The 27,893-nt window shown below is 35.1% G+C and overlaps 1 protein-coding gene across 15 annotated transcripts in view; it reads right to left on the reverse strand.

Annotated features, from left to right (window-relative positions):
- The window catches only part of NRXN1 (neurexin 1), a 1,357,693-nt gene that overhangs the window by 60,840 nt on the left and 1,268,960 nt on the right, over positions 1-27,893 (reverse strand). For 2 of the 15 annotated variants that reach the window (XM_051975261.1, XM_051975260.1), the window contains exon 1: positions 22,793-23,080. The exons of the other annotated variants lie outside the window; for them this stretch is intronic. In XM_051975261.1, the coding sequence (XP_051831221.1) occupies positions 22,793-22,825 (33 nt within the window). In that variant the 5' untranslated portion in view covers positions 22,826-23,080. Of the gene's footprint in view, positions 1-22,792; positions 23,081-27,893 lie in introns of those variants that run through there. 15 annotated transcript variants of the gene reach the window in all.

Genomic DNA, 27,893 nt, shown 5'->3' on the forward strand with positions numbered 1-27,893 from the left:
ATGGATTAGACCTCTTTGAAAAATGTGCCCTGCATTTTCTATGGAAAGAGGACAAATCAGAGCTAGGTTTTTTACACCTCTAATTTCTGTGATGTTTGTACCTTATGAGAAAGAATAGCTCCCAAATACTTTCACTACTTTATAATCAGAACTGTAACTCTGTGTGTGTGTGTACTCTTTTAGGAAAGGGAAGTGGTGCCTGGGACAAAGAATTCATATTTTGTATTTCTCTCAACATTATTATATGAAATCAAGGTAAAATTTAAGTGTAAAGCCATCTAAACCTAAATCTTGAAGGAAAGGTGGCAAAATACATGGAGACCAATCCCATTTCACTTTGTTTCAGGGACAGAGAAAAAAACAAATATGGGGAATTGAGCCTTTGTTTTCCTTCTCTCTGTCTGTCTCTTTCTCTGTCTCTGTGTATATTTCTGTCTCTATCTCTGTGTCTGTCTGTCTATGTGTTTCTGTCTCTTTTTCTGTTTCTTTGATTCTGTCTGTCTCTGTGGCTGTCTGTCTGCATCTCTGTCTCTCTGCCACTGCCTCTGTCTCTTTGCCTCTCCCTTTCCTTCTCCCTATCTCTCCTTCTCCCTGTCTCTCTCTCCCTCTCCCTGTCTCTTTCTCCCTCTCCCTGTCTCTCTCTCCCTCTCCCTGTCTCTCTGCCTCTCCCTCTCCTTCTCCCTGTCTCTCTCTCCCTCTCCCTATGTTCCTCTTCCTTTCCCTGTCCCTCTCTCTTTCCCTCTCCCTTCTCCCTCTCCCTGTCCCTCTCTCTCTCTCTCTTTCTCTGTCTCCCTCCCCCCCTCGCCCCGGTCTCTCTCTCTGACTCTTTCCTTTTCTTTTTCCTTCTCCTTCTGCTCACCTCCATGCTCCCCACTTTTCTTAGTAACTAAATACCAGCACTTAGATTTAAAGCTGGGGAAACATCTTTTATGTTATTTATTCCAACCTTCTTCATTGATTATAAAGTAGTGCAAGTATTTGGGAGCTATTCTTTCTCATAAGGTATAAACATCACAGAAATTAGAGGTGCAAAACTCTGATTTGTCCTGTTTCCATAGAAAAGATGTGAAAATTGAAGGTTAGAGTGCCTTGGCTAAAATATCACACAGGAAGTGGTAAAAGGCAAGATTTCAACCCAAATCCTATGACTCCAAATCCAGTCTATTTCCTACTGGTTTCTGCTTCCTTTCATTACTTAGGGGTATACAAGCAAGGTATCAGAGAAGAGAGCGTGTCAATGTTTGTTAAGAGAATGCTGATTTTTATACCTTTCGTTATTCCTATAAATACTAGAATTATTATATTATTCCTATAAATTACTAGAATAAATGGACAAAAAGCAAACTAGCTCTTCTACATTTTTTTCTTGCTTGTGAATGAGAATTTATATACAATACAATTAGGGATCTTACCATCAGCTAGAGGCAGACCATCAATTACTCCCTTCTCAATCACATGCCAAGTCACTTGATTAATGAAGGTAAACTCAATGAGTATGTGTTTCATTTTTGTCTTTGTATCATCAGCATCTAGCCCAGTGCCTGGCAGATGGTAGGCACTTAATAAATGCTTGTTGGACATGTAAAGACAAACAATTTTGAAAGACTTAAAAAACGCTGATCAATGCAATAAAACAATCACAATTCTCAAGAATCAATGATGAAGCATGCTACCTCCCTCCTAACAAAAAAGTCATGGACTCAGTGCATATTTTGGGAGGATACGATTAATGTGAGAATTTTTTGTTTGATTTAGCATATTTGTTGCAAGGGTTTTGTTTTTCTCTTTATTCAGTTGGGTGGAAGGTAAAATTTGTTGATTGAAAATTAAAACTAAATTTTTAAAAATACCTACTGATTGAAATAGTTGAATGAAGAGCTTATCAATAACTTAGTCTAGAATAATTTATTCTTTGACAAATATATCAGTTAACATTTACAACTTTGTTATTTTTTAGGAATTCCAAATTGGTCATTTATTTCAGTATTGTCCCAATAAGGAAACTTATATGAGATGGTTTATAGGAACCAGCTTTCCCTCATTTTTCCTTCCTCATATAATAACTCACTAGAAATCAACAAACTTCCCCCAACAATCAAATCTTACGATGAAGACTCAAACAATACTAGACTTCCAACAAGTCATTAACCTCCCAGAGTCTTGTTTTCTTATCTGTAAAATAAATGAATTGGCAGGGAGAAGAAGGAAAAGTTAGAAAAAGTCCATCATTTGATTACTATGATCCCTTCCAGGTATAAAATCCTAATATTCTAGGAAATAACAAAAAAGCAAGTTGATAGAAGAGTGTTATTAAAAATCCAACTTTCAGAGTCTACCCTTAAGTTATTATAGATCCAGGCCAATATTCTGTGTAAGACTGGAAGATCAGGGAGACACTTTAAACATTGTGAATTTCAGCTATAACAAGGAAGTCACCCATCATCCACAATATCTTTGTGGACAAGAGTGAAAAATGTGATAATAGTTCAATTAGATAGAGGCAGAACTTTCTGAGTGACTATAGTCAAGAGTACTGATTAATTGTCAGTGTTGATCTACTAGGAAATTTCTAGTGGTCTTCCATATTAATTTTATCCTGTTCAATGTTTATATCAATGACTTAAGATGAGGACATATCTAAGATATTTATACTTAAGAAAGACATAAACCTGGAAGAGACAGCAAGAATATGATAGAGTCAAGATTCAAAAGGTATTACATTGTAATAATATGCTGCAACTAACTAGATGAAATATAATAGACAGATATAATATTCTGTATTTTAAAAATTAATTGTATAAATGGATGATTGCAAAGAGCTACATTAACAGTTGTTCCTATGAAAAAAATTAATAATGTTTTAAGTCAATAGAATGATGTGAATTCCAGAGGAAAAAAAAGAAAGGAAGAAAGGAGAAATCCTGTACTGAAATCATAGAAATATAGTCTCCAGAATATATACAGTATTTTTTAAAACTATACATTTCTGTTAGAACTAATCAGAACATATTTAAATGAAATTATTTTACAATGTGAACATATTCTATGGAGGACAGTTAGGATGGTGAAGGGTCTTGAAATTATATCATGTGGATTCTTTGAGAAATTGAGAATGCATATCTTTTTTTAAAAGACTAGAGGTAAGGAGCTAAAATGGTAACTTAATTTTCTTACAACATCTGAAGACTAATATATAGAGAAGTTAGATTTTCTGAGTAACTATGAGATAGAATCAATACAGATGGGCAAAAATAAAGGGGGAGTCATTTGGGGCTCAGGGTATTACTTTCTTTTTTTAACAATTAAAAATGGAGAGGTACATTGCTACAGCAAAAAGGGCAATGAATTTCACAATGCAGTATCTGAGTTTAAATCCCAATTCTGCCACTTACTACCTGTGTGATATTAGACAAATAATTTAATCTCTCTAGGGTTCAGTTTGCTCATTAACAAAATGACGTTTGGAACTAACAGTTCTCTAAAGTTCCTAATCTAGTTACTATATTATGGTACTCTCTGAAAACAAGGAATGGATTGCAATCATCTCTATTCAAATTATTTGCAAACACACATACAGACACACATACAGTCCTTACACTTGGACAGCTCAAATTGTGAGTGTCATCTCAATCTCAAGGCATCTAAAACAGGAAAGGCATATATAAAATAACACTCAGTTTCTTTCTCCCACCTCAAACCCTGTCCTTTTCCAAACTTCACTATTATTACAAAAGTCACTACCATCCTTCTAATCATCTATACTCTTGAATGTCATCTTCTATCTGCTGCAGCAGCAATCTGCTTGCTGAAGTTCTCATTTTTTCCCCTTACCCCCCATTATCATATATATGAGCTAGATAGAATAGTTGTTTTTATTTTCTCTCCTCTCTCCATTAGAGAATTTTTTGAAGGTTATAACTAGTTTTTGTTTTTCTTTTCAACCTCAAAACTTAGTACAGTGCCTGGCACATAATGAGCACTTAATAAATACTTGTTGATTCACCTTTTGTTATATAATAATTTACTTGATAATTAAAGTTTTAAAGTCTGAAGGTTATTGTTTCTGAGATATTATAGGTAGATTCATGAATGGGGCTAAGAATCAATAAGATCTAATCATACTCTCATGTAGAGGGCCAAGACTCTGAAGAAGTATGAATACTTACAACAAGATGTTAACTCAGTGAAATGGATGAAATGATGGTTCTCTAATTTACATATACTTAGTACTTAATATGGTGATGTAATGGTTGTCTAGATCACACATATTCAGTATGCTGTAATGATGCAATTGTAATAGGGTATTTAAGGGCTGAGAGGATTAGAAATGAGACATTCCATCTTTGACATCCCCCTGGTGGCTCTCCTTCCTTTATCTAAAGACCTAGGCCCATCCAGAGATCCTCCAGAAAGCTAGCCCAGACATTAAACTCTCAAGGATCAACAATTCCTACAATTATGTCTAAAGTCTATGTATGTAATAATGACACAGGAGCTCCCAATAGTATTCAACCAGCAAAGAACATCCAATAAATATAAAAAAAGAAAGGAAAAGACCTAAAAGCAAAGCAGAGAAGAAGTGAAAGAAATATCTCATGCAAGAAAGTGTAAAGAGATGTCAACAAATTCTTCACTTGCTGTACATTGTTCATACCACAAGTGACTGAAGTACTCTTCAACTTTATAACTAGAATATTAACTTGGGTACGTCTTTGATGCACAATATATTTCTTAATTTCCAATTTTCAGGGTTTCTCTTAAAAATGAAAGATTATTTAACCCTAGGAGACAGTCAAAACTCATGCAAACTAATGGTCCACCAACTTGAATTTTTTTTTTTGATTCCATGAGGTATGTTATGATAGCTAAGCACACAACCAGAGATTCTATCCTTGTAAATACTAGTAATACAGAATCATAGGAAGATTCTGAAGGACAGGGAAAAGACAGAAGTTTGGCTCTGAGTCTTAGATGTACTTTGCCAAAGCAAATATTGTAAAATGAATGCAGAGAGATGGTCAGTTGTTTCAATAAAGAGGACAAAGAATGGCATATTTTCCGGTAGGACTTTCTTAGAACATACTTCCTCCTGTGTTAATATTATAAGGTATAGTAACTTGGAAATTATACTGGGAGGTGGCTTTGTATTCCAGACAAAGAATACAAAAAGTAATGGCTGATTAAGGGTTGTTTTTTTTTTTTTAAAGATCTTAAATTATGATAAATGAATAGTTTCCTCCTGAGCACCACTGTATGGAATTTAGGCCCCTGCTTCAAACAGACTTTATAACAAGAGTTTGCTATAGCAGTATACCACACCTCAAAGCATTCCTCTCCCCAAGGACCAGGATGTCTCTTAAGCTTTGCAGGAGGGAAGCACAAGGCAATGTAGTTGAAGAGTTTTAAGTAACTCCATTTGGAAAGTTAAGGCTATTATTATAAGATTACATTAATAGCTAAGCCTCCACTGTACAGTCAATTTGCACCTCAGAAAGGCTGTTTGCTAGTGCATCTACTGAATACAAGGGGGAAAAAAAGACTACATGTTCAGTTGCTCATTTGCAGATGGAAAACAAAGAATATGCAACCACAGTGTCCTCCTATAAATCACAAACCCTGAAATTAGGGATGTGAAATTGCAAAGTCCTGATTATACCTCACAACCCCTGTGGCTGAGATGGGGGGAATTTCTCACTAAAAGGCTGTAGGCACTTGCAAAACGTGTCCTTTAGTAAGTATACATTATAAGCATCAATAAGTAGAGTTTGCCATCATTTCATTTATCATATCATATATATGGACTCTCTATTCACAAGAATAAACCCAATCTTCCACATAGAGAAAAATGCTCCCATTTATTTTTTCTCTCTCTAGAGATCTCATTTGGAAACTGTCATTTAAGATCTATCTATCTATCTATCTATCTGTAGATAGATAGATATAGATATAGATATAGATATAGATGTATGAAAGTGATAAGCAGTGATCTGATAAATTTTTTTCAGATCGTTTTGTTGATTTTTTTTCAACTAAGTCTTAACACTTTCCTAACCTCCTTCTACCAGAAGGCACAATTAGTATCACTGAAAATGAAATATACTCACTCACCTAAGGAATAATGGTTTAAACCTGATTTGGAGATAGGGAATTTTCTATCTGAACAGTCTATGGCACTTTCTAAAATATTTATTGATATGAGACCTAAAAATACACTAAGAAGGTAAAGCATTCAAATGGGTAATTATTTAGTAGACTCAGCCCATGATTTTACACCACAGGGTTCTTATTAGAAATACCTTCATTCATATCACAGTTTCTTGACACATGGTAATAAATATTTTCACTTAACATGAATAATTTAGCTCATTGAGCATATATAGCATAAAGAATAGACTTGAAATCATTTCAATGTCTCATAGAAAGGCTTAAGTTCCTGGAACATAAACACAAGAATAGACAATCTTGGGGCTCAGTCATCAGTTTTCAAAGAGCTTATCTTGTTTCCAGCATGTACATATTTTTCCTCATTTCTCAAGATGATGTTGAAATGTAAAGATGCCATTTCTTCTTTGGCATTTCCTATGGTGACTTCCTATGATACGGAAAAGTGCTCATGCTTTCAAATCTATTGGGCTTGCTAATGGAATGCTAATTAATAAAGTTATACTTTCATTAAAAGTGATCTGGTGGAACAGCTAAGTGGTACAGTGGATAGAGCACCAGCCCCGAAGTCAGGAGGACATGAGTTTAAATCTGGTCTTAGATACTTAATACTTCCCAGCTGTGTGACTCTGGGCAAGTCACTTAACCTCAATTGCCTCAGGAGGAAAAAGAAAGTTCTTTGGCAATAAGAATTCCATCCCCAAATTCTAATGATGATAAAACTTTTAAAAGATGGCTATTTTTTTTTGTTGTTGTTGTTAACCAATACTGGAATCATCAAATGGTAGACCTAGAAATATCCTTAGAGATTATTAATCCAACCTCTCATTTTAGCTTTTAGAAAACCAAGTCCAAGAAGTATTAAGTGACTTGTCCAAGGTAACAAAGTTCTTTTCAATTTACTAAGCTGAATTTCTTCTTTTCTTTTAAAAAATTAAGAAATTGAAATTTGAAAAATAACAATAAAATATACTAGGTGATTGCTTCTAATTAGAAAAATTTGGGGTATACTGTCACAAATAAAGATGACTGATGATACATCTAATTATTATGAAGTTTCTATATAACAATATTGAGATAATTTGAAATGACCATACTTTTCATTAAAAAAAAGTAAATTCCCAAGTTTTTCCATTTTTAATGTAAGACCAAATAAGTCCTGGCTTTCTGTTAACATAAAGATAAAATAACAGTAATACTGGCACCTTAAGTTTATGAAAAAAATTATATTTTTAAATTGTATTATATCATATGACTATCATAACAAATATTTGATCAACACAGTTTAGGTATACTTATTACCAATTTTCAGCTGAACAACTTGATTAAATCCATAAGAAATAAAGCTATTTTTTGAAGCTAAATAGTGAATTAGTGCACTAGAACCCTGGATCCACTCTCCTATACTAATTTCCCATACTATGCTCTCTTATCATTGTGACCTTTTCCTAACTCTTCTAGATTACTAATGGATCAAGAACTAGAGGAAAGGCAGTACAATTAAAATATTTTATTTGAAAATGCATGGGTTTTTTTGAGTGAGGTCTCCTCCTAATATCAAGGAATGGGATCTTTTCTAATATAGTTATTTCATTTTACAAAAAGCTAAGCAATTATTTAAAATTGTAGTGCTGTACAGCTTTCTTAATTACTCAGGTCCCAGTTGGCTAGTAAGAACAAATAGCCTGTAACAGATAGATTTCTTTGGAAAGATTGTTCATACACCACAAGATCATTAATCTAGAACAAGAAGAAGGTGAAAAGGATACTTATCCTGGCTTTCAAAGAAAAAGAATGGAGGGGAAGTGAACTATTTTCCTAGGATGTCTTCTTGTGATCAATATTAATTAAGACTTAATATGCTATTAGTCACCTAGAGCATAAAGCTGGAGCCACTGACCAAATTTTAATTTTTTAAAATTCAAGAACCTCTTTCAAGTTGTTAAAACCTAGGTTGGGTAAGTAATTTCCACTAGAAGGGTTTTATGAAACAGATTCTTTCATGGAACTTTATTCTTCCAAATAGACAGATGCACCCAACTCCCCCATTGCTTTCTGTTCCTTCAGCTATCCATGACCAAACATAATTTTACAGACTAAAAGACTATTAACTGTAGAATGAATAATAAATAAATAATTTTAATTTCTTATCTTCACAAGCTAGAGTTAGTAGTTCTTTCTATTTAATGCTGCTTTGAAATATATTTTACCATTTCTTAGTTACATCCACATAATTGTTATTTCACACTTCAGAATCACATTACTGGTTGAATTTGCAATTCAGTGTTCATTGATTTTAATTGGACAACTCAAGCTAAAACAGTTGTGAATAGTTACTGATCTGGAAGTAGGGATTTCTCTTACATTCAGGAACACAAGATATACTGGCAGATGAAAAGCCATTTTGCTCAGTGTGGCATAAACTAACTCTACAGATAGTACTTGTTGAACTTAATTAAAATATATTTTTCTATGATCAGGAAAGGAGTGATGGCAATGGAAAAAGACACATCTATAAAATCCTTTACTGGATCATCATCCATCTCCTGTGTGTGATTTTCAGTTTTTCTTTATTTTCTTACTCTGTAATTTTTTTAAACTTGTCTTTATATTCCCAACAGTTAGTATAAGTGCCTGCATAGAGTAGTCCTTCAGGGAACTAATATTTATTAAGCACCCACTATGTGCCAAAAACAACTAAGTGTTGAGGATATAAAGAAAGGAGAAGAAAGAAAAAAAAAAAAAACATTTCACAGGGAGTAGGTGCTTAATAAATGCTTGTTGAATGTCTGACTGTCCTAACTATAGCCATTCCTCTAGGGCTCTGGCTTGGATGTTCAATTATTACTCCGTTCAAATGACTCTCCAATTCGTATGTTCAGGCTCTATCTCTCCCCTGAATTGTATTCCTTTATTACCACCTGTGTATGAATTTCTCCACAAGAATAGTTCATAGGAATTTCAAGCTCAAACAGGTCCAAAAATGGAACTCATAATCCTTACCCCCACCCTACCTTTCCTCCAAACTTTTCTATTTCTGTTGGGATACCATCATCCACCAAGTCACCAAGATTTATTGTCATGTCATCTGTGATTCATCTCTCCCTCTCAATTCTTTCTTCTCCCCATATCCAATCATTGTCAAGTCTTGTTGATTCTATCTCTGTCACATCTTCTATATCTTTCCTCTTCAGTTTATAGATATGACAACTTCTTTAAATCAAGACTTCATCATCTCATCTGTACTCCTCAGCCCCAGCCTGCTTCTAGTCTCTATTTCTAATGGGGTTTCTTAACTTTTTGCTATGGTTGTGGATACTTTCTGTAATCTGGTGAAGCCTATAGACAGACCCCTTGTCAGAATAGTTTAAATAATATAAAGACATGATAAATTTCAATTAGAGATTAGAGAAAATAAAAATATATATTTTTTCTCTATCCAATTTCATATTTTCTTGAAATCTAGGTCCACACTCACCAGTCCTAAGAACTCCTACTATAATTAGTTCCCAATGCAATTACCAGAATAATCTAAAACAAAAGTCTTATGTCATTCCATAACTCACAGAGTTCCAATGACTCTAGAATAAAATATACCTTGTTGGTATTCAAAACACTAAACAGTCTGGCTCTAGTCATTATCACCAGAATTATTTCAGATTATTCCTCTTCTGTAAGCCATCTTCCTGCAAAACTAGTCCACTTGCTATTCCCTAAACTCAGCATTTTATGTCCCTCCTCCACAGCATTTGAACATGGTATGGGATATTCCTGAAATGAACTTTTCCCTCACTCCTCCTCTTAAACTTAGAACTTTCTTTAAAAGTTACAATCCTGGTAGCCCAACATCTGTTAGGCCTGTCCTCATCAAGTTAATTTTGAGTTCTTTCTTTCCTCAAATGATCTTAGAATTATCTATTTATATATTGTAATTCATTATATAACATAAATTCCTTGAGGCAGGGTTTTTTTTTTTCATTTTTTGCTTTTCTTTAACATTTCTTTGTCTAGCAGTTAGTGTATAGGAGGTGCTTGATAAATGCTTGATGACTATTGTTGGATGAGCCATTCCATATCCCTTGACAGTTTCTTAATATCAGGGCAAGCTCCAATTTTTTATATTTTGCCAAACTCCAATAATGAGCTAAAGTTTTTTCTTAGAAACCATTTTTAATGTTCTAAATTGAAATTAGCTACATTTTCCCTAATATAAAGCTCCTTTGTAGATATGTATTTTGACAAAATAATCTGCTTCAAGAGCTCAGTCCACCATATGATTGAATTTTTCATTGAATCAATCAACTAAATGCATCAAAAAATTACTGGCTGTTTAAGTATAAGAGGAGGATCTTTCTTCCTCCCTTTTCTGAATTCTCCCAATACTTACTATGGCACCCATCCCCTATTTGTTTAATAGCATTAGTTGTCTATTCATCCATCTGTATCCTATGTCCTGGACTAGACAATAACCTCCTTGCAAAGAGAGGTCTTATCTCATTTTTTTTTTGCATCCTAAAATAGAGCTAGCATAAATGTGTGTCACTCAATAATTATTTGTTGAATGCCTGAATATACTAATAAAAAAATATAAATCATTCACTTGCTTTACTTCTAAAATTTTTTTGGGATTCACAGAGTACATATCATCACAATATGACAAGGATCTATAAATTTCCTTTGTGTAGCAAGTCTCCCCACCCAAACTGTCTATGATTTACATGTAGAGAATTTCTTGAAGGAAAGAGAGATTAAGAGACCTTGCTCATGTTGATATGGCTAGTAAGTATCAAAATAGAATTTAGAAATTAAATTTTCCTGACTCCAAGTCCAGAAATTTTCTTCACTATGCCACATGAGGATCCATAAGGCATATGATACAATTCCCCCGACATACACAAACTGGCAAGAAGAACTTAAGGTAAAATGATGAATATTTGTTCTGCAATTTACAATCTAAGTTATATACCTAGAACAATAACTTTAAGAAATAAATGACTATATATTGAAAAGCTCTTTGATCTGATATATTATACAACCCCTCTCACTTGTCTACCCAGCTACCCCCAGAAAACAAACAAACAAACAAACTAATACACACAGACAGAGCAATGGAAAGGGTATTGGACAGTGAATCAAGAGACCTGAGTTCAAGTTTTGACCTATTTGTCAAATTGAAGCTGTGTGACATCTGACAAGTAACAACTTACTTGAGCCTCAATATCTTTGGGAAAAAAGGAGATAAGGTTGATTTTTTTTTTTTTTTGGCTTGGATATTTTTTGCTTCTAAACTGATTCTGCAAACTGGCAAATTTACAGCATTAGTAATGTTTTTTAAAGGTATTGCTTTTCACAAGACAAAAACAAACAAGAAAACTCTCCCCATGATAACCATAAACACATGACATCAATTTAAATAGTGTATTTGTTAGGTAGTTTTAAAAATTATAGGCTTTCAAATAGTCCAAGCATATTGTTTTCCTACACCTCTTTCACCATCTTCTGCCTTCATCTCCTTTTATCAGAAGCGCCACTAACTTGGTGTAATATGGGGGAATTGTTGGGTAGAGATAGACTAAAGGCAATATTTATTTTGTTACTTGCATCAGCAGGTTTTTGTTTTGAATGGCACTAGCTATTACAGATGACAAATTTCACCAACCCCCATGGTGGAAAATCAAAAATATTGGGCTTTAAAAAATAGTCAGTGAATGGCAACAGTTAAACAGTGGTCTGATGACTACATATCTTCAGTACAGGATTGTATAAAACTACCAACAGCCATGTTGCTTTGCTTTTCACATTGAGGCAGGAGTTTAGTAAGCTCTAATGAAGGTCCTGCAGGTTTTTTTTTTTTTTTAATTTTCACTTATTTTTCTTACATGAACTAGTGCTGAATGAAATGAGCAAAACCAATAGAACATTGTATACAGTAACAACAACATTATGTGATGACGATCAATTTTGATGAACTTGGCGCTTCTCAACAATGCTGTGATTCAAGGCAATTTTAATAGACTCAGGATGGAAAATGATATCAGTATCCAGAGAATTATGGAAACTGAGTATGGAGGAAAGCATAATGTTTTCATCTTTTTGTTGTTTCTTTTTTTTCCCTTCTCATGGTTTTTCCTTTTTGGTTTGATTTTTATTGCAAAACATAACAAATATGGAAATATTTTTAAAGGATTACACATATTTAATCTATACCAGATTGGGAAGAGAAGAGATGCAGGGGTGAGGGAGAAATATTTGGAATGCAACTCTTACAAAAATGAACATTGAAAACTATCTTTACATGTTTTTGGGAAAATAAAATCCTATTGAAAAAAGAATTCATCTTTTTTTTTTGCAAATTTTTGCAAATGTTTGCAAAAAACACATTGTAAATTATATATAAAATATTGCATAGAGATATTTATTTATTAACTACTCTCAATTCTTCAAGAGGAAAACTAGCAATGTATGTATGTGTACATGTATCTTTATGGCTGTGTATATACATATACACCATCAGGAAAGGAGAAGGAGAAAGTTGAATCAAGCACAAAGGCAAATCACTGTTAGAATAAATTGCCAATGCATTCAATTGTGACTTAATGGCTTGAGAAAACTTTGTGCCTGTCCTATCTTACATGTCTAATTTTCTGCCAGAAGAATTTCATTTACTATGACATGCTGTAATGGCACCAATGAGAAGAAAATAAGTTTTATTTTTTTCTAGTGGAAAAACTGAATAGCTAGGCAGAATGGCATAAAATATAGAAAGGTCTATCCCAGATTCAGGAATACCTAGGTTCAAGTCCCATCTTTAACATATAGTGACTATATGAGCAAGGGACCATGCCTCTAACCAAAGTGCCCCCAGGCAACTGCAAATTGTAGAATAGTGATAGATCTGCCCTGACAGAGAGTTTCTTAACACAAATGAAATCACATGTAAAGACAAAAAATAAAGATAGAGAAGGAATAAAGATGATTATCATTTAAATGAATAAAAGTATACAATATAATTCAAAATCGAGTGCATTATTTTCATCATTCATAAAGTGGGAAAATAATTTCCCCTCAGAATGGATTCTTTGATAATTTGATGTTATATATGTATGTGTGTGTATGTTTATACACACATCTTGCTGCTGATATCATTCCTTCTAACAATTACAGGTTATAAAGATTTCCAGCAAGTATCAATCTTACACAGGTGCACAGCTGCCTTCCTATATAAAATGTCAGAAGCAATGAGATTAGCCACTTGCCCACTGAACTCACTAGCTAATTGATGCCTCTTTCAATTGCTAAAAAAGTAATCCTGGGCAGAGATGGCATATTACACATAAAATGAATGAGTTTATCAGACTTTGAGAAGAGGATTTGTACAGAAATAATGAAGAGGTGCTCTAGCTGAAAGGGAGTGTACTCTGTGAGCAAAATAGGAAGTAGCAGGTAACAAAGCTAAATTTTTGCTGATTTCTCACTTTTTTTGCTTCTTGTTCACTGTATCCCTCCATTCACTTTTCAGAAGTAACCATGAGAACTCACAGAATGTCAAAACTAGAAGGAAGTTTAGCCTTCATCAAGTAGTCTAATCTTGTCATTTCATGGATGAGGAAATGTGCCATGAGCAAAACTAGGACTTGTTGCTATTTGGATAACATTTCATCAAAACTGGATTTCTGTATATATCAGATGTTTGGTGTTCTGAAATTATTCTGGAACTAAAGAGACCCAGAAGGTAATTCAAATCACTCAATAAGGGTCAATGAATCTAAGTTTTCTCAGTATTATCGTTATAGTTCTATCTCACTTTATAGCACAACCAAGGATCACAGAGTTAAATCAAGAAATTGCAATGGAGGCGACCATTCCCTCATCTTATATGTACCATTATGGCAATAACTTGATCTCCACAAAGCAAGGAAAGTAAACCCCCAAAACGCCAGTTTCTCTTCTATCAATTACAGAATGGCATCAATAAGCTTTAAGTACATATTATTTGCAGAAATTGTGCTAAGGTAATAGAAAGAAACAGAAAGCCGTCTCTGCCCTTAAGAGCTTACATTCAATAAAAATAGATGTTTATGCATGTAAGCATATAAAAACATAAATTGAAGAGCAGCTAGGTAGTGCTGTGGATAGAGTACCAGCCTTGAAGTCAGGAGGACCTGAGTTCAAATGTAGCCTCAGACACTTAATACTTCCTAGATGCGAGATCCTGGGCAAGTCACTTAACTGCAATTACCTCAGCAGAAAACAACAACAACAACAACAAAATATAAATTAAAAATAAATACAATGTATGAGGAGAGGAACACTAGCAGCTGGGAGGATAAGGATTGATCTCAAACAGGATGTGGTGTGCTTTGAAGATTCTAAGAAATGAAGTTGAGAAGAGAATGTATTCTAGACATGATGGAATAGACTGTACAAAAACACAGAAACAGAAGCTAGAATGCCTTGAAGAACACTGAGATGGCCAGTTTTATCAGAATGATGAGTACAAAAACTGAATTCATTATTCAGGGCAGTGTTCTTTTAAAGCATTCCAAAAGAAATGCACATTTCTTGATTAAGAATGTCTTTTTCTAAATCCAAAGGAGGTGGAGTGAGGTCCTTTGAACCAGAGAGAAGCTTGAGAGAGCGGGAGGTTGACAATAACAAACGAGAACTTCAAATGTTATAAACAGAAAAAAAGAGAATTTCATGTGCTAAATTTCTAAATTGCTTTATAAGAAAAGTTGGTCTGCATGGACCAACAAAAGAATTTGAAAATATGCCATGTCCACTTATAGCTTATTTCAATAATTTTCTCATTCAGTCCTTTCAGTAATATCCAAACCCCTATTTGGGGTTTTCTTAGCAAAGATACTGAAGTGGTTGGCTATTTCTTTTTCCAGTTCATTTTTCAGATAAGGAACTGAGACAAACAGAATGAAGTGACTTGCCCAGGGTTACTAGGCTACTAAGAGTTTGAAATCAGATCTGAAGTCAGTAAAATAAATCTTTCTGACCCCAAACCTGGCACTCTATCCACCACATCCCCTCAATGACCCTCTCCTTGAAAACAGCACCCAGTATTCCTAGGCAGTCCCCACCCATACTAACCAGACTAACCCTGCTTAACTAGTAAAATTTGAACAGATTTAACGACTTCAAAGTGGGATAGCCATAGATGTAGTCCAGTAACAACTAATGAAAATAAGAAAACTAAGGCATGGACCTTAAAGGTTTATAAAAAATAAATTGGAAACTTGTCAACTCTGTTCCAGGATCTTATCTTGAGGCTGTTAGTCACTAATTGACTATATAACCCTAGCTTAGTTGTTATATTTGGTAAACTCATTTTGGATTTCAGGCTTTGAAAATAAAGATGTCCAGTCGCAAATGCCCTGGAGGTTTGGAGACCACAAAGAGCAAGAGTTAACAAAACAAGTATTTACTGATGATTAGTTCTCTGAAAGGATTTATTTGCTCAATGATGCACTTGCTAAAGGTCAAGGCTGGAGCAACTCTAGAAACACAGGGGATGTTATATTAAATTACATTCACCAAAAGCCAGAAGGAATTGAACTGAGTAATTGGCATGCTCTGGGGACCAAAGTGAGGGCTTTCAACTTTATAATGATAATTGGATCGGGTGGGATTTTCTTAGCCATTTTAGGCACTTATGGAGAAGGTGCTTTCCAACAGAAGAGTAAAGACCGACCTTCCTCTTAGAGGCATAACAGTATTTTATGTTTTTCTTTGCAGTGGAAAGAAGTCATTTCAATTGGTGACGTTCACATTATAACTATTCAAATTATTGTGTGTTAAGAACCATTATCTTTAATAACATTAAAATTTTTCTTTAAAGGGAGGGAAGGAACAGCCCTAAAACAAAAAGGAAAAATTTATGGAATAAATATAATAATAAGTAGCATTTATATATTGCTTTCAAGTTTGCAAAGCACTTTTCATGTTATCTCATTTGATCTAAGCAATAATATGCCTATGAAATGGGTTTTATATCATACCTCTTTTAAAGACGAAGAGACTGAAAGTTTGAGTGACTTGCCTAGAATTACAGTTAATAAACCTCTACAGCAGGGGCAGCTAGGTGGCACAATGGATAGAGCACCAGCCTTGAAGTCAGGAGGACCCGAGTTCAAATTTGGCCTCAGACACTTAACACTTCCTAGCTGTGTGATCCTGTGCAAGTCACTTAACCCCAATTGCCTCAGCACCCAAAATTATAATAATAATCATAATAATAAATTAAAAAAAATAAAAATCTACAGCAGGATTTGAACATAGGATTTAAATTGACTCAAAGTACTCTTATCCATTGTCATACACAAATACACGTGAACATATATACATACATGCACATACACACACACAGTTTTTTAGTTGCATTTTCATAGAAATGTGTATGTAGACAAATGCTGAAAGCAACTTGTTTTTTACTTTCAAGAAATCTTTGGAAATACTCTTGTAAGAGGTTGGTATAGCTGAAAGAGTAGGTTTAAAGAAGACACAAATTAAAATTTCACCTCCACTATTTATTAATAGCTAGTGGTCTTGAGCAAATTACTTGGCAATTCAGTTTTCTCATTTCTAAAATGAGGGAACTAGACCACAGTACCTATAAAGTCCTACTAGTTCTAAATACTTTGATTTCTATTCTTTCTCATCTTTCCCTTCTCCAAACCATAAAAAACAAATATTTATTCTTATAAATGGTCACACAGTAGGCACTCAAATTTTAATGAGATTTATATTGTATTAAATAGTTTAATCTGTGACTATTGCTTAATTGTTCCAAGGATTTAAATCTTCTCTCTACTATAATAGAATAAAATGCTTTTAGAGAATAGGTTCTGTGTCATAAAATGAGCGTATTTAATATGGTGCTCATAAATAAATATTTATTAAACATCCTTCATTTAGTGCCTTTGCAAAAAATATATATTGAATTAGCTGAAGAATAAAAAGTAGATTTCTCAATATACATAGATTAACTGAAAGCAATGATTAATTTAAGAACATTTTAAAATAGTCTGGAGAGAAAGCATATACATCATTGCTCTCTACTCTCAACTCAAAGTGACTTACTTCTCTAACAACAGTTTTAACAGTTACTTTTCTAACATACAGTTTCACAAAAAATTATTCTATATTTCCAGGAAATAACTTTATGAATTTCCTATTTTCTCTAGGTTTTGGGGGAATTATTTATAGAAGTTTCAGTTTTTAAAATCCACAGAAAAAAACAAGATTCATTAAACAAACTTCTATGGAATAACTACTGTGTATAGATAGTACTATAATGGTTGCTAAGGTAGATTCAAAATTTCGATAACAGTCCTTGCTCTCATGGAGCTTATACTGAGCAAAGCAAAAATAGAAATAACTAATTTTCAACATTATGTACTTCAATTGATTTTTTAAAGTTTGCTTAGCAAAATGCCTTGACTAGGGGGAAGGAGAGTACTGATTTTTTTAATTTTTTTTGGCTATCCCTATAACATGATCAAGACAAGCAGTTGAAAATGAACATTTTTTTTTTTTTTTGCAAATATCTATTGCATTGGCTATTGGATATACATTGTCTGGTGTTATTAACAATTGCCTTCATTGTGCTAGTAATCTTACTTTTAAACTCATTTTTAAATACATATTTTTTATGTTTATATTTCATATACACCCTTCCCCCCAAGTACATCATTTCCTATGACTCAACAGCAGCAGAAGGTTAGCCAGCAGGTGATTAGCTCTTTTGGCCACAACAACACCTTATGAAGACTGCTTAGGTAGAAAGCGTTGTGAACCATAGGGAGCTTCCACATTGATAAAATATTTAAAAGAATTGTGCTTAATTATGCCCTGGTACCTTTTCAATTTTGAGATAATTGAAGATGATGATTGGGTAAAGGTAGATACCCATATTATTGAAGTCTCAGTCTTCTAGTCCATAAATTTATCAGTAAATCTCACTTGTGAACTTATTTTTTTTCTTTTCTCTTTTTGTTTCAAAAAGCATAATAAGTAAGCTTATATCCAGATTAGAGCAGTCTATAAAAGCTATAAAAGAATTAACAAAAAGCAGCAGGAACCAAGGTGAGTACTTATAGTCTTCAGAATAGATTTATTTTAGTAACTGGATTTGATCTTTGCTAAAATGTCATTTATGTGAGTCTAATCTTTTTTTAAGGATTTCAGTGACATAAAAAATGAGGTCTTCATAACACAAAAAGTATTACAATATGAGCTACATGGGGGAAGAAATGGAGCTAAAATAATATTTCTTTAAGTTCTTTTTTTATAAAAGATCATCTCAATTATTTGTAACAAGAACTGCTTAAAACCGATTTGATAGGCTGAAAAAAAATTCCCTACCAATTTCCAACTACATTTTCAACACTTGAATATAGATATTTTAAGTCACTTCTAGTCACTTCAAGTAAAAGCAATAAATTTACAAGTTAGTAAATTTGTCAGTGGCAATTAGATACCATTTTTTGAAAGGAAAATATAGATGGATGGAAGGAAGGAAGGAAGGAAGGAAGGAAGGAAGGAAAGAAGGAAGGAAGGAAGGAAGGAAGGAAGGAAGGAAGGAAGGAAGGAAGGAAGGAAGGAAGGAAGGAAGGAAGGAAGGAAGGAAGAAAGGAAGGAAGGAAGGAAGGAAGGAAAAGACTGATAGTTTATATATTTCAGAACTCTTCCTTGAATTTTGACCAGACATCCTCAAGTCCAGGCCTAATTACTCTATAGAATGAGATGATATTGCTCAGAGACATACTTAAATACTAGATTCAGACCTTTGTTATCAAAAAGAAAAGACAGGAAAAGATTTAGATATCATCAAGTGCATCTAACAAAGGAGAAAAGTCGTCAACACGTTTATGTTAAACAGTATCAATACTTGAGAGAAAACTAAAAGATCAAACATAATAAATGCAAAGTAAACCCAAGCAGAAGCATATTTTAATGAAATTAATTTTATGATTTAGAATTGGAAGGAACCTTCCAAAATCCCTTGGCCAAAACTCCTCATTTTACAGATGAGGAAAATGAAGTCTTGACATCAATGATCTTTTCATTATATACCAAAGTCAATAGAATCTATAAACAATGAAAAAAGAAGTAAAGGGACATTTGAGGCAATTGGGAAACCAAATGAGAAAATCTATCTTTGCATTCAGTGAAGTTCTTATTTCTAAATTAGGTAAATACTGTGCAAAGTATGAAAGTGTCCAAAAGTATGAAATCTTTGTCTAGGATCATACTCATTGTAGTCCAACTCCAAAAGCACTTTTTCCCTTAGAAAGAATAGCCAAATACTTTTCTTGTTGTGAAGAATAAACAATGTAGACTAGAAGGGAATTTCGCACCAATCATGGTGTTAATCAATGGATTAACTTCCAATAAGTAAATGCACCTAAACGCCATGGAACAAGTTCATTTCAAAAAATTAAAGTATCACATGCAAAACACAAGAGACAGTGACATTTCACTATAATAATATACAATGTAATATAATAATTTTACTAATGTATCCGCACTTCTCTAGTTAGTAACACAAATTTTTTTTTATCAAATGCCATATGTTGAAAAGTAAGAGCTCTCAATTCTGTCCCTCTAATTCTTTCTGTTTTGACTCCAAACATCATCTGACTACCAACCTTTTAAGATACCTCAAATGTGCAGAGTCAATGGAAAAAGGTAGAAAAAAAAAGGGGGAGAGGGGGAAGGAAACAAAGCTTCTCACCACAGCTTGGATGTCCTGCTATTATGCTTCATCAGCATTAGTCAAACTCCCAAAACACAAATGACTTTCCAAAGTACTGCCTGTGGGCTCTGTTTCTCCTTGGAATTTCAGGAGATTGTTTTCATGGGGTCCCCAAAGGAACCTCACCTCATTAGGCTGTTTATATGAGTAGCCAAGTAGCCACTTTTCTTGTTTTTAGGAATCCTCCAATGGGGAAGGAAGGAAGGAGGGAAGGAAGGAAGGAAGGAGGGAGGGAAGGAAGGCAAAGAGGGAGAAAAAGAAGGGAAAGAGAGAGGGAAGGAAGGAAGAGAGGGAGGGAGGGAGGAAGGAAGGGAGGGAGGGAGAAAGGAAGGAAGAGAGAAAGGGAGAGAGGAAGGAAGGGAGGAAGGGAGGAAGAAGGGAAAAGTACATATATAGTAGGAAGAAACTAGAAAATTCTGAGTAAATAGTTTTACTTTAACATTGAGTCCACTCCCAAAAGTTTCAAAAATAATGTAATTCACTTTTTAAAGACTACATTCTGATAAAATGAAGGTTAGGAGTGTCAATCAAACACATGAAAAAAGTATAGGAGGTAGTTGTACATAATTAAATAAAAGCATTTGTTGTATAAAACCAAATAAAGGAGACCAACTAAATTTCACCAGCAAGTTCCTGGTGATTAAATCAGTAGGCTAGAAATGGTATATTTCTTAAGGTTACATTTGGATGGGATTCTGAATGTCTGATTAGCTTGATTTAAAAAAAAAAAATTATTATTAAGTTCAGTGACACTTCTAGACCGTGACTGCTGTATCTTGGTTTCATTTGGAAAAAGCTGAAACCTCTGACAACTACTTCTGTGTTGACCTGTAAGGATTATTAATATTAGGGTGTTAAGAAACAAACTGATTTCCATGCTGGCTCAGCCCTTAAGCCCTTTCCAGGCAAAAGCTGTCAGCTGTGTCCAATTCCGTGGCTGCTCGGGTGATGTGCAGGATTGTTGATGGAAGCTGCTGAGAAACTCATTTCACTGAGGGCTTTGGTCTGGACCTAAGCCAGGGTCCATAGCCATGTCCCATTCCTTGAAAAAAACCAAAACAAAGAACCCATAGCTGAGGGAAAGGAAAGGGAAACACCATTCTAGAAATTCTAGAATTCTAGAAACACTAGAAAATTGCTATTCTTGAAATTAACCTATATTAAAAGCCAGAAGTGAAAGATGAATGACAGAATCACAGGAAATTTATAACATTTTAGATAATGAAAACATTCAAGGGAAAAAGGTTAGGAAACCTTACATCTTTACAAGCTATCAACCAGGTAAGGCAAAGACAACTGAGTTTTGATATTCAAATCCACAAATGCTAGAAACAGAGCCACCATTATCTGTCATCCATATTTATATTTCAGTGTCTCAAAAAGTAATATAGCTTTAAATTCTATTCCACACATAACCTTTCAAAAATCTGACATCGTGAAAAAAGCATCATGTTCATTATTGCTCATAATTTGGCAAAGCAAGTCAAATTCATAGAATTTCCCCTCCTCAATTCCAATTACCTCTGCTAACAAATTTAAAAGAAAACAGGTTGTCACAATAGCCTTTGAAGTCTGTCTTCTAATCCAAAGAAAAGATATACCTAGTTTTTTTTTTCTCTTAGAAGTGAGGTTACAGCTATGCTATTAAGCCCCCATCACCTCTCCTCTCCATACTCTCCTTTCCTCCTCCCCTCCCCAGCCCATCCATCTGCTCCTCCCCCACCTATTGTCTCTCTCTACTCACTGTCATAGCATGCTTGTCCCATCTGGTAATACTCTTGGTTTCTGCCAGCATAATCCCCAAAGGCCATGCAAATGTTAAAAATGCCAAGCCATTTTTGCTCTTAGAAACAAGAATAAGGACTAGCAAGAAGGCTATCAAACCGTTCACCAAACAACTCATATACACACACAGAAACAGACACATATATATGTATTTTTTTTCCTCCCATAAACACAGAGCTGTTTTAGAAGGAGTACACTCTAAAAGACTAACATGGAGGATTTTTAAAATCCCATGTTTGGTAGGTTTAAAAAAATTCAGGTCTTGCTTTCCCATCTGAAATAAGCAAGGAAATATACTTCTTTTAAAGCACCACCATCACCACCAAAATACTGCCATCCTCACACATATGTAAATGACTTTCTCCTCCCCCACCCAGTGATCGGAATTAAGGCTACGAATTCAATAAACACGAAATAATTTCATTTGTTAATCAAATGTTGTTATTTACTATTAAGACATTTTCTTTTCCACCACACATGCATTTAACTCACAGACATCCCAGCTCTACAAATTCTCCAAGAAAACCCCAATGTGCCATAAAAGCATGCATGGTCAGGATCTAAGCATCTCCAAACAAAAGCATCACTATGCCATTACAATACAGCAGCCAGGCAAGTAATGGAAGCAGCCTTTATTCATGCTTTTACTTGGGTCAACTCAACACACATATACGTATATACACACTTATTATTTACACATGTATAATATATAAATATAAAATCTTGTTGCTGTTGCCATAAGCATGCTGAAGAACCTCGGATGCTCACAAAAGCAGCAAATGAAAAAATAGAAGCAATCATGCCCAGGGTTTAAAGAGTAATTTTCTTTGAAAAAAAATTAATTTTCAAAAGCTTTTCTAGATTTCGCATATAGCGTGCATAAATTTGATTTTAATTTTAATGCCATGCAATCTCCAAGGAGATATAGCCTTTCACATTTAAAAATTCGTTTTAGTAATTGGTCCAAATGACTTTTGGTATTATTATTATTATTGTTCTTAGACTAATGGTTTTTTAAACCCTGCATGCTGCAGTGCTAAGTCTGTGCTCGGTATCGGCTGTGATAGAAGAAGCTACCTGCGAGGTTTCACAGTGCCATCTCATATCCATGTCTGTCTGGCTACCCTGCGTGCTTAGAGCTTTTTTCTTAATTCTTAATGGAAATCCTAGGAAATTTAGTCCATCCTCTGAAATCAATACTGGTGACAGGAGAGCTCCCTGACTCAGTGGGAGATCAGGATGATAAATTGCCTGCGCATCAGCCTGGCCTATCAGTGCCCTGCACACAGATGGGCGAGAAAAGACACAGAAAAGGCTCCAACTGTCACGTGTCACCGAGGAGCCAATGGCGCCCGCGCTGCTGCAGGGAAAGGGATGCTGCAGTTGCTTCTGCAGAAGAGGAGGGCTGCTCCATGCACGACCGGCCACCTCCCCCTGGCGCGTGCCCGCGCGCGCCCGCTCGCGGCCCCACCCTCCCCCTCTCCGCCCGCCCGACCGGACCCTCCTTTTCCCTCCCTGCCCCGCCCCTCCGGAGCTCTCCGCCCCGCTCCGCTCCGCTGCCGGTGCCCCAGCGGCCGAGAGCTCCCCGGCTAAGACTGAGATTTCAGGGGAGGACCCTACTCAGCCCACGCCTCTCTCCCTTACCCAATCCCATTTACAAAGAGTTTTAAAAAGAAAAACACCAAAACTCAACTTGACTCTCCCATCCAATATGATCCGCGCAAGAGGGAGACGGATTTTAAATATCCCAACCTTTTAAACTCTTCAGTTGACACTGTGTTTGGGTCTACCATTAAATTAGCAATCTTAAACTCTGCAATTAGCATGCAAACCCTCTTAACAGAACCGCCTCAAAGCCTTATAATTGTAATTATAATTTTATTTCCAAGTTAATGAATGACATTTTTTGTATGCCATGTTTATAATGAGTATTTTTATGGGATGATTTTGTAAAGGCAATTAGGCAGCATTAAGAAATACATTATTATGGTCTTTTGCCAATTAGAGCTGTTCCTTAAAAAAAAAAAAAAGCCCTAATAAAACCTGTTATTTTACATAAGGTTTAAAAATACAAACAAATAAAATATGTCTAGTCCCCTCTCCCAAAAGCTGATGGTTAGATGTGTTATCCTGTGATTGCGACATATATTTATCTGCTATCTTTATTCTGAAAGTTACAATAATTCTTTCATAAACAGAGGCTGCACATCTGGGATACCATATGGAAACCTATCCCAACGTGCATCTGCTTCCATTGATCATACTGTAACAACAGCTACAACTCACAGTTGTTTAAGGTAAGACGATGATCTCCCTTCATCCCTTCTGACAAAGAAGGTTACTTACAACAATACCATGATGCTTTTCAAGTAACATTAGCTAATAGTGTAAAAATGCCACTCTAAAGTCTGCAAAAGGAAGATTCCTCTCTGAAAAATATATTTGTGGAACCTACTAGTCCCTGCTCCTTATTATTTTATGTTTTGCCTAGTTTGAGTGAGATTCTGAAACTTCAAGAATTAATATTACCAAGTGTCAATCTTTTCTTTCAAGGAGCCCTTTCACTCACTCAAGTCTATTTATAATAATGAATCAGAGAACAAAGGTAAGTTGGTATCCTGTCATCATTAAATTGCCAGCAAGCTTTAGTAGAGTGCTTTGAAATTCTGAAGCTCACATTATCTTGGCAATTATTATTTTAACAAAATCCTAAACTAGAGCTCCCTTTCAATCATTTTACAAGTTTATATACATAGGAAAATGGGAGGAGGGGAGAGAGGAGAGAGGACAAGGTAGGGAAGTGTGATCTATAATAATTCACACAAATACTTGTTGATTGACTTGCTATAGGAAACCTAGTTGCTCAGGACCACAAGGTGCTCACCAGACCACCATTAAGGCATCATCATCATCTCCTGGCAGTTTTCCCTAACTGAGACTATGTAGTTTTTAGGAGAGTGGTTCTTCACTTTGATTGTGTAAGGACCCCTTTTTTTTAATGTAGAAAAGTTGCAGTCTTCCAAAACATAATAAATGTATTATTTGGGAATATGTATGGTTACAAAAACACTCCACATTGCTTCAAAAGTACTTCCTACTTCAACCTTTCCTGATTCCCCTATATATATATGTATATATATATATGTGCTCTTTCTTCTCAAATTCTATTGTAGCTACTTTCCTGTTGTATTTTCTTCAGTGAAATTGCTATAGTCTCTTTAAAAACAATTCATTTTTTTTTTTTTTTTTGTGAGTGTCTGTCCTTGACTAGTTTGTTGAATAGATAGAACATTTGCTTTCTAAGTTCCTAAGGCTGTGCTAAGGACTGATATTGCAATCCTCAAGGAGCTTACAATCTAATGGATAAAGACAATAAATAAAAAGGAGCTAGAAAGGGATAGGTGGAGGGTGATGGTACACAAAACTACAGGGTCTTGAGATGGTCAGGAAGTATCATAGAGGGCTGGGTCCCAGAAAGATAATGTAAACCTTCAGCTGTCAGAGCCCGAGAGTCTGAGAGTTAGAGTCCAAGGTTCTGGTGAGAAAGAGGTAGAAGTGATAGTCCAAACAGAGAAGACACTGCGTGAAGATATATGGAAGAGTTGTAAAGACCTAAGTCCTAGCAAACTCAATGCCTTACACATAAAATGGACCTAAAAATCATTTAATGATTATGATGGAATTTCAAGGGACCTTGATAAACCACCCAATTCAACATATACCAAAAAAAGAAAAAAAAAAAAAAAAGAGTTCCCTTTACAATATGCAAAAATGTTCCTACAAACTTGTTCAAATTAACTTGAGTTCACATTTTGAAATTATGCAGTAATTTTCTTTTGGCCTTTTTTTTTTTTTTAAGTGTGTGGTACATTTATTTAATCTAATAAGACTGCAGATTACATTAACCCTAAAAGAACTCTAAAAATCTGTCCCTTTAAAATCTTTTTACCTTTGAAAAGATGAGATTGGGGCTCAGAGGGTATCTTTAAAAACACATCTTTTACATGGAAGTCTAATTGTGGACTCCTGGAAAATTGTGGGTGGCTAAACAAATCAGCCTAGCCTCTGATAAATACCTGTTTTCCTTCGAAATTCAGTTCAGATGCTGCTTCCTCCATGGGGCTTTTCTTGATTTCTCCTTGGCTGCTAAAGCCTGCTACCTCCCTTGCCTTGCATTGATGGATTTTTTTTTTTTTTTTTGCATATGCTTTTCTATTTATGTGTTATCTCCTTACACAGATAGTTGGTGCTTTTATGCTGCTTGATGTAAAGTTTTGCCTATGTCTCTGCATTCCCAGCAAGAAGCACACAATACCTGGAATGTAACCTGTATTTTATAAATGCTTATTGATGATAGAGTGTTTGTCCTCAGTTCTTTGGTCTGTGACAGTTGTACAGTTTGTACAACCTGATGCTACTCAACACTGCCCTTTTTTCTTCAGGTAACCTAACAGATTTGCTTTAGGGGGGAAAAATAAAAAACGTTCTCTAGGCAATCAATCACCAAAGATATATTAAGTACCTACTATGTACCAAGTCCTGCAAATAGAAAACCAGAAATGAAACAGTCCCTTCCCGCAATGAATCTATGTACCATAAGGGGAGGAAATATGAATATAAATATACATAACATATAAGCAACATGAAAACAAGGTAATTTCAGGTGAAGAGGTGTATTGGTGGCTGAGGAACATTAAGAAATTCTATCAGGGAGACAACATATATGTGTTAAGTAGCTGTATAATATATACAACTATTCAATGAAAGGTAGTTTGGCAAGGAATGCACTGGCATTGGGAGGTATGGAAGAAAGTGAGTTGAGTCTTGAAGGAAATCAGGAATTCTGAGAAAGAGGTGGAGAGGAGAGACTATTTTCTAGGGATAGCCAAAGCACAGGCAGGTTGATGAGAGATGAGAGTACTGAATATGAGGAATAGTGAGTAGGGTAGAGTGTGTGGAGGGGAATAATATATAAGACTATAAAGTTAGGAAAAGGACAGCTTGTGAAGATTCTTAAACACTACCTAAAGGAATTTATGTTTGATCTTAGAGATACTAGGGATCCATAGGAATTTATTAAAGTTTTGGGTGAGAGTTCTACAGTGTACCACATGGTCAGATCTGGGCTTTCAGGAAATCACCTTGTCAGTCAATGTGCATTGAGTGCCTACTATGTGCCAGGCACTTATTAAATGCTGAGGATACAAAGAAGAGTAGAATACATTCCCCGCTCTTGAACTAGCAATTATTCGGAGGCTCCATTAGAGTGAACAAAGACTATGGCAATGTTCCAGGCAATGAGGCTCTAAATTATAGTGGTGGCTGTGTGAGTAGAGAAAACAAGATATAAAAAAGAGATACAGATGGAGACAAAATTTGGCAACTGATTGCTTAGGTGATGTTAGTGAAAGTGAAAGGTTGAATGTGACACTGAGGTTGTAGGAAGGATGCTGATGCCCTGGATAGAAATAGAGAAAGATGAGAGTGCTTTGGGGAAAAGATAATGAGTTCTGTTTGGACATTTCTGTCCAAGAGGCAGTGCCTAAAATAGGAGTGAGGCTAAGGAGGAAGACTACAGGGGATAATGAGTACTCAGACAGGTTTAGCTTCATGGTTTACATGGTTCCATCCTCTACATCTAAGACTACCCTAACAAGAGAACCCTAGCAAGCAGATTTTTCTAATAAACTGTCAAGGTTGGGACACCCTGGAATTTCAAATATAGGCATACCGTGGTCCTTATTTGGTTTAGGGGAAAATTCCAATTATATGAAAGACCATGGCTTTTGGCTGCACTGAAACGATCTTATAAAAGGAGGTGATATGATAGGAAGAGAGATCCGAAAGGAATTTGGAAATGTAATATGTGACTTCTGCCACTTATTAACTGTGTGATCCTGGACAGGTCACTTTATTTCTCTGTAAAACAAAGGTAATCATGTTTATCCTACAGCCTGCCCCAGGGTGGTTGTAAGGATCAAATGAAATAATGTACAGAATGTTATATACAAATGAACTGTCACTGAATAAATCATCCGCTGAATGATAGCATAATAGGGATGCAATAAGCATTTATTAAGCACCAGACATTTATAAGACACCCCTCTAGGAATTGAGAGTTCAAAGACAAAGAAGAAAAACCAGCCCTAGCTTTAAATTCTACTTACATTCTACTGGG

The sequence above is a fragment of the Antechinus flavipes genome, chromosome 2, assembly GCF_016432865.1.
Source record: "Antechinus flavipes isolate AdamAnt ecotype Samford, QLD, Australia chromosome 2, AdamAnt_v2, whole genome shotgun sequence".
NCBI classification, from domain to species: Eukaryota; Metazoa; Chordata; class Mammalia; order Dasyuromorphia; family Dasyuridae; genus Antechinus; species Antechinus flavipes.